The sequence below is a fragment of the Caretta caretta genome, chromosome 1, assembly GCF_965140235.1.
Source record: "Caretta caretta isolate rCarCar2 chromosome 1, rCarCar1.hap1, whole genome shotgun sequence".
Taxonomy (NCBI): Eukaryota; Metazoa; Chordata; order Testudines; family Cheloniidae; genus Caretta; species Caretta caretta.
The window spans coordinates 2,468,016-2,476,339 of NC_134206.1; the positions used below are offsets into that span (position 1 = coordinate 2,468,016).

General features: G+C 47.3%; 1 protein-coding gene across 1 annotated transcript; it reads left to right on the forward strand.

Annotated features, from left to right (window-relative positions):
* Positions 1-361: 361 nt before the first annotated feature.
* LOC125643585 (olfactory receptor 52E4-like) lies at positions 362-1,309 on the forward strand. The gene has a single exon (XM_048866490.2). The coding sequence runs from the start codon at positions 362-364 to the stop codon at positions 1,307-1,309; it is 948 nt and encodes a 315-aa protein (XP_048722447.1).
* The last annotated feature ends 7,015 nt before the right edge of the window (positions 1,310-8,324 follow it).

Here is an 8,324-nt window from a genome sequence, read left to right on the forward strand (position 1 = left end):
CCACACTTGTCTCCTGCTGGTGCCTCCTAAGGTTCCCCCAACACAAAGTGTAGGAATTATTAATTCAGGGAGCACCACAAAATATGGAATTGGATTTAGTACGCTCACTATTCATAGTTATTGTCTCTGAATAATGAAAATGTAATTTTTCAGTGTGTGAAGAGTGATCAGTCTCCTTCTCCCATGAGAACAGCCTCCACTTGTGCATGTAATGTCTCATATTGATGTTGTCTCTCCATTCAGGCATTTCTACTGTGACCCTCATCCGAGACCCTAGGAATACACAGAAAGTCAGGGGAACATACAGTGCATGCAGGAGACACCCTTATGCCACAGAGTTGGACACCTTCTCCCCTACTCCATGTCCGATTCCAACACAACTGACTTCACCAACCCCTCCACCTTCATCCTGCTGGGCATTCCTGGCCTGGAGGCAGCCCATGTCTGGATCTCCATCCCCTTCTGTGCTATGTACACCACAGCTGTGTTGGGGAACTTCACTATCCTCTTCATTGTGAAGACAGAGCAGAGCCTCCATGGGCCCATGTACTATTTCCTCTGCATGCTGGCCGTCACTGACCTGGTCATGTCCGCATCCACCCTGCCCAAAATGCTGAGCATCTTCTGGTTCAATTCCAGGGAGATCAATTTCAGTGCCTGCCTCACCCAGATGTACTTCATTCACTGCTTCTCAGAGATGGAATCTGGAATCCTTGTGGCCATGGCTTATGATCGCTACGTGGCCATTTGCCATCCTCTGAGATATTCCACAACCCTGACAAACTCTGTTGTGGCCAAGATAGGCCTGGCCGTGGTGCTGCGCAATGGCATACTCGCATTACCCTATCCCTTCCTTGCGAGGCGATGGCCATATTGCAGGACCAACATCATCCCCCACTCCTATTGTGTGCATATAGCCGTGGTGAAGCTGGCCTGTGCTGACATCCACATCAGTAGTTACTATGGTCTGTTTGATCTTTTCTCTGTCATCGGAATGGATGTATTTTTTATCGCCGTGTCCTATACTCAGATCCTCCGGGCCATCTTCCGCCTCCCCACAAAGGATGCCCGGCTCAAAACTTTTGGGACCTGCATCTCTCATCTTTGTGCCATCTTAGCTTTGTACATCCCAGATTTCTTCTCCTCTCTCACGCACCGGTTTGTCCACAATGTTCCACTGCATTCCCTCATTCTCATTACCAGTGTGTACCTGCTGGTGCCCCCCATGCTACACCCCATCATTTACGGATTGAGGACCAAACAGATTCGGGGAAGGCTGCTCCAGCTATTTACACGTAGAGAGACCTAAATATTTTCTCCTTGTGCTCTGGCTCTCATATTGAGCTCTGTGCAGAGCTGGCTGGTGCATGGTGCTGGGGCCTCTTCCCTGAATCACTTACTGGACAGACAAACTTTAAACCCTTTCCTGTCCTCAGTGTGCTGTATCAATATGATAAACTGGGGAGTCAGTCATGTGTACTACACTGGGTTGCCACCTTTCTAATTGCTGGTAGCTGGATCCCTGAAATTGCAATCATGCCACAACTCTTCTGTCAAGCCTTGACACTGCTGTGTGTCTTCTCCCCAAGGCCCTGCCCCATCACTTGCTCCTGTCCTTCCCTCCCCTTCTCACCTGTGACCCACTCATCTCTAAAATCAGTCTGTTCTCTCATCTTATGGCCAGTCCCTTAAGGGACACGGTTAGTGTTAACATTTTAATGTTTATTCTTACTTTGTTACAAACTCTGTGGAGAGAGATGCCAGGAGTCCTGATGGGGTCTCTGTATCTCAGCTCTGGGGGGGGGGGGGGGGGGGAATGTGGTATAGTGTGTTACAGCAGCAGGCAGATACATCTGGGGTCTACATAAGATCAGAATGGCCACACTGGGTAAAACAAATGGTCCATGAAGCCCAGTAGCCTGGTTTCTGACAGTGCCCAGTGCCAGGTGCTTCAGAGGGAATGAACAGAACATGGCAATCCTCATGTGATTGATATGTAGCAGCTTGGCAGAAGCCCCAAGCCCAGCCAGCCTCAGCTTCAGCTGGCAGGAGTTCAAGCCTCCAGCCCCAGTAGGAGCTGCTGGGGGAGGGTAAGGGTCCAGGCCACCCCAGCTGGAGCAGGAGAAGAAGCCCTCATCTCAGGGTGTCCCAAGCCCTAGCTGCAGGCCCAGAGCAGAGACAGGAGCTGCTGGGGAGCAGAGACCATGTCCTACTCATTTGTCATCTCCCTGTTCCACACCCCTGCCGCCGAGGGGTTGTCTCATTTCTGCTGTCCTTGAACGAACTTCAGGGCGTGTGGGTTTTTTTGTTGTTGTTTCCCCTCCCTGATGCTTTAGTGATTGCTCTCTTCCCTCCACCTCCCTTACCCTTTCCGGAGATAGACAGGCTGCTCAGTGCCACCGGTACAGTCCCCGCACCAGTGGTCTTCTCCCTCTTTGCCCATCTCCAGGGGCCATAGGGTCGTAACAGAAACCCAGCCAGAGGAGAGAATTACTCTACCCTGTCTCCCACTGTGTTGCTGGATGAGCTTGACCATTTTCTGGTGGACAGCTGCCATTTCAAGGGTAAGGTGAAGCTCCCTGTCCAGGGTTGGGTAGACTTCCATTTAGTCTTCTTAGCAATGTGGGCTGTTTTGGAGGAGTGGAAGGGAACAGGGAGGCAGGACATCCTGGTCTACTTGTGGGGCCACAACTTCTGTGACAAGCTGTCATAAATATAAAGGGAAGGGTAAACCCCTTTAAAATCCCTCCTGGCCAGAGGAAAAATCCTCTCACCTGTAAAGGGTTAAGAAGCTAAAGGGAACCTCGCTGGCACCTGACCAAAATGACCAATGAGGAGACAAGATACTCTCAAAAGCTGGGAGGAGGGAGAGAAACAAAGGTTCTGGAGCTGTCTGTATGCTGCTTTTGCCAGGGACAGAACAGGAATGGAGTCTTAGAACTTTTAGTAAGTAATCTAGCTAGGTATGTATTAGATTATGATTTCTTTAAATGGCTGAGAAAATAGCTGTGCTGAACAGAATGAATATTCCTGTCTGTGTGTCTTTTTTGTAATTTAAGGTTTTGCCTAGAGGGATTCTCTGTGTTTTAAATCTAATTACCCTGTAAGGTATCTACCATCCTGATTTTACAGAGGTGATTCCTTTTTACTTCTATTAAAAATCTTGTTAGAAAACTGAATGCTTTTTCATTGTTCGAAGATCCAAGGGTTTGGGTCTGTGGTCACCTATGCAAATTGGTTAGGATTTTTACCAAACCTTCCCCAGAAAGTGGGGTGCAAGGGTTGGGAGGATTTGGGGAGGAAAGATGTGTCCAAACTACGTTTTTTCAGGAACCCAGATAAAGTTTGGTGGTGGCAATGGAAATTCCAAGGGCAAAGGGTAAAATAATTTGTACCTTGGGGAAGTTTTAACCTAAGCTGGTAAAAGTAAGCTTAGGAGGTTTTCATGCAGGTCCCCACATCTGTACCCTAGAGTTCAGGGTGGGGGAGGAACCTTTACACAAGCCTTTCAGGTTCATCAGCATTTGTTGTAAGGCTGGCTGGGGATCCTCCTCAGCCTTCAGAATGAAACCAACCACCTTTTCAACATTGAATGCCAGAAGCTTTATGCTTGGTCACCACAGTTGCCAGGTGCTCTCCTTCCTTTGTGACATAAGTTACTTTAGGGTTTGCCTGAAGTAAACCCACATGGATCCATCCAGCCACTGAGACTAGTTGGCAGCTGGAGTGAGGGGGCAGGGTATATTTCAGACACCTCAGCGCTCATTCGGCTGGGGTGGCCACCCTGTTCTCCCCTGACCTACAGCCTGAGATGCTGGGAGTTGCTGAGGTCATCCCAGGTCTCTGCTGCACCTCCAGGCCCATGTGGAGGGGCTGACATTGAATTTGTTCATGAATTTCTTCACCCCAAATGCAGACCCGGAGTGGCTGTGTTTCTATCAACAGGAGTCTGCCGTCCTCATCACCCTGGATCCTCACTAGTGCCTGGTCCTGGGTGGGTATTTTAATACCATCTTTGAGAAACAGAACTGCTCAGGGATCGAGAGCAGCCAGGCTGCTGCAGATATCCTCAGAGAGATGGTCAGCCATCACTCCCTGGTGGGTGTCTAGCACAAGCAACACTTGGATGACAATTCCTCCTTTACCTATATCCAGGTGGAGGTCTATCAGTTGCACCACTCCTGGTTGGACTGCATGTATGTATTTTGTTTCGATCTTGCCCGGGCATTTGGCTGTCCCAGTTCTCGGCCCACCATTTTGGTGACCATGATGGCATCTTTCATCTCAAAGCTCACCTGGGGCTCTTATCCCTTCAGATTCCCCTGCACATACCCCAGAAGGTGGGGGCCATCTTATTGCCTACTGCTCGGATTTTCCTTGAATGGGTGCTACAAGAGGGTGTTCCCCCTTGACCCCTCACCCCAGGACATCTGGAATTCTTTATTGGGCTCCTGTTCCATGAGTCCCCCCCCCCCCCCCGACCCCCTCACTTTCATGACCCAAGCGGGCTGCACGTCTTGGAGCTGGTTCATTTCTGAATTCCTCCAAGGGAAGAACTTTACATGCTCATGCTCCACACACTTCACTTCCTCAGATGTCCTGATACCAAGTAGTGGGACATAGTACCACCTTTGATGGGTGAGAAACCCTGGTGGGCCAGAAAGTACTCCACCGTTGTCCCATGCCCACCAGGAATATCGGTTAGTGGTTCCTTCATGGACCATGAGCACAGGGATGTACATGGCACAGTTCACCCCCATTCCAGATGCCTGCCCATTTTGCAGCATGAGGCAGGCACTGGCATACACCTATCTAGAATGTGCAAGGTTGCAGACCCTATTCCAACTCCTCCACAACTTCAACATATCCCCTTCCTTAGTCGTCTTTCCCAAGTTGAAAATACATCTTCTAATTAATCTCTCCTCATGTGGAAGATCTTTCATACCCATAATCATTCTTGTTTCCCTTTTCCATAACTCTTTCAATTCCTATATATCTCTTTGTGATGGGATGACCAGATCTGCAGGCAGCAGTTTAGGTGTGGGCATACCAAGGATATATAGAGAGGCACTATGATATTTTCAGTTTTATTATCTTTCCCTTTCTGATTCCCTGGTGCACATTGAATAGATGTTTTCAGAGAATTATCCATAATGACGCCAAGCTGCCTTTCTTGAGTGGCAACAGCTAATTTAGACCCCATCATTTTATATGCATAGTTGGGATTGTTTCCCAGTAACCATTAATTTGTATACACGTCCTGGAGCATACTTTGTCCCTCTTGCAACTCCTGGCTTCTCCTGCATCTGGAATTTGTCTCTTTGCTGCAGCCACAGCCCTGTCACCGAAGAGTCCCCTTTGCCACCCTTGTGCCTCTCTCCTGTCCCAGCTTCTCCTGACTCATCCAGTCTCTCTGGTTTTGAATGGCTGAACAACACTTCCTCTCGCTGATCCCTCTTCTGGGGATGTTCCATTACTTCTATGCCCAGCCCTCAGCAGAGAACCTGGAAGAAACTGGTTTCATCTAGAATGCAGTTACTACCTTCTTCTGTCTGCCTGAGATCTTGTTAGGGCTGATAGTCTTTAAAGACCAGCTGATTTATAGACAGAGGCCTCCTCTCCAAACTCCTGCCTCTGAGCACAAGGTATATGAATAAAGAGTACAGGAGAAAACAAAAGATACAGACAGTTCATACAATCACACGTGTGTGAATAGGGTTAAATATCTCATCAATGTGCAATGGCAAGCAAAAAATCTAAGAGTGTTTGGAATCCTTAAGAAAGGATAGGTAATAAAACAAAAAATATCATATGCCTCTATATAAACCCCTGGTACATCCATGTATTGATTACTGTGTGCAGATTGGGTTGCCTCATCTCAAAAAAGATAGATTGGAATTGGAAAAGACACATAGAAAGGCAACAAATATTTAGGGGTATGGAATACCTTCCATATGAGGAGAGATTAAAAACTCTGACTTTTCAGCTTTGAAAAGTGATGACGAAGGTTGGATAAGGGGTCTGTAAAACCATGCATGGTGTAGAAAAAAAAATGAATAAGGAAGTGTTGTTTAATCCTTCACATAACAGAAGAACTGGGGGTCACCCAATGAAATTAATAGGCAGCAGTTTTGAAACAAAAAAAAATATTTCTTCAGTCAACCTGTGCAACTCTGGGCCAGAGGATGTTGTGAAGGCCAAGACTGTTTAGTACAGTTATACAAGACACTGGTGAGACCTCACCTGGAATACTGTGTGCAGTTCTGGTCTCCCATGTTTAAGAAGGATGAATTCAAACTGGAACAGGTACAGAGAAGGGCTACTAGGATGATCTGAGGAATGGAAAACTTGTCTTATGAAAGGAGATTCAAGGAGCTTGGTTTGTTTAGCCTAACTAAAAGAAGGTTGAGGGGAAATATGGTTGCTCTCTATAAATATATTAGAGGGATAAATACTGGAGAGGGAGAGGAATTATTTAAGCTCAGTACCAATGAGGACACAAGAACAAATGGATATAAACTGGTCACCAGGAAGTTTAGACTTGAAATTAGATGAAGGTTTCTAACCATCAGAGGAGTGAAGTTTTGGAACAGCCTTCCAAGGGAAACAGTGGGGGCAAAAGATCTATCTGGCTTCAAGATTAAACTCAATAAGTTTATGGAGGAGATGCTACGATGGGATAACATGATTTTGGTAATTAATTGATCTTTAAATATTCATGGTAAATAGGCCCAATGGCCTGTGATGGGATGTTAGATGGGGTGGGATCTGAGTTACCCAGGAAAGAATTTTCGGTAGTATCTGGCTGGTGAATCTTGCCCATATGCTCAGGGTTTAGCTGATATCCATATTTGGGGTCAGGAAGGAATTTTCCTCCAGGGCAGATTGGAAGAGGCCCTGGAGGTCATAGAATCATAGAATCATAGAATATCAGGGTTGGAAGGGACCCCAGAAGGTCATCTAGTCCAACCCCCTGCTCAAAGCAGGACCAATTCCCAGTTAAATCATCCCAGCCAGGGCTTTGTCAAGCCTGACCTTAAAAACCTCCAAGGAAGGAGATTCCACCACCTCCCTAGGTAACGCATTCCAGTGTTTCACCACCCTCATAGTGAAAAAGTTTTTCCTAATATCCAATCTAAACCTCCCCCACTGTAACTTGAGACCATTACTCCTCGTTCTGTCATCTGATACCATTGAGAACAGTCTAGAGCCATCCTCTTTGGAACCCCCTTTCAGGTAGTTGAAAACAGCTATCAAATCCCCCCTCATTCTTCTCTTCTGCAGGCTAAACAATCCCAGCTCCCTCAGCCTCTCCTCATAACTCATGTGTTCCAGTCCCCTAATCATTTTTGTTGCCCTTCGCTGGACTCTCTCCAATTTATCCACATCCTTCTTGAAGTGTGGGGCCCAAAACTGGACACAGTACTCCAGATGAGGCCTCACCAATGTCGAATAGAGGGGAATGATCACGTCCCTCGATCTGCTCGCTATGCCCCTACTTATACATCCCAAAATGCCATTGGCCTTCTTGGCAACAAGGGCCCACTGCTGACTCATATCCAGCTTCTCGTCCACTGTCACCCCTAGGTCCTTTTCCGCAGAACTGCTGCCTAGCCATTCGGTCCCTAGTCTGTAGCTGTGCATTGGGTTCTTCCGTCCTAAGTGCAGGACCCTGCACTTATCCTTATTGAACCTCATCAGATTTCTTTTGGCCCAATCCTCCAATTTGTCTAGGTCCTTCTGTATCCTATCCCTCCCCTCCAGCGTATCTACCACTCCTCCCAGTTTAGTATCATCCGCAAATTTGCTGAGAGTGCAATCCACACCATCCTCCAGATCATTTATGAAGATATTGAACAAAACCGGCCCCAGGACCGACCCTTGGGGCACTCCACTTGATACCGGCTGCCAACTAGACATGGAGCCATTGATCACTACCCGTTGAGCCCGACAATCTAGCCAGCTTTCTACCCACCTTGTAGTGCATTCATCCAGCCCATACTTCCTTAACTTGCTGACAAGAATACTGTGGGAGACCGTGTCAAAAGCTTTGCTAAAGTCAAGAAACAATACATCCACTGCTTTCCCTTCATCCACAGAACCAGTAATCTCATCATAGAAGGCGATTAGATTAGTCAGGCATGACCTTCCCTTGGTGAATCCATGCTGGCTGTTCCTGATCACTTTCCTCTCATGCAAGTGCTTCAGGATTGATTCTTTGAGGACCTGCTCCATGATTTTTCCAGGGACTGAAGTGAGGCTGACTGGCCTGTAGTTCCCAGGATCCTCCTTCTTCCCTTTTTTAAAGATTGGCACTACATTAG

Excerpts from the sequence above, each read along its gene's own strand:
- LOC125643585 (XM_048866490.2), top strand. The coding sequence starts at position 362 with ATGTCCGATTCCAACACAACTGACTTCACCAACCCCTCCACCTTCATC.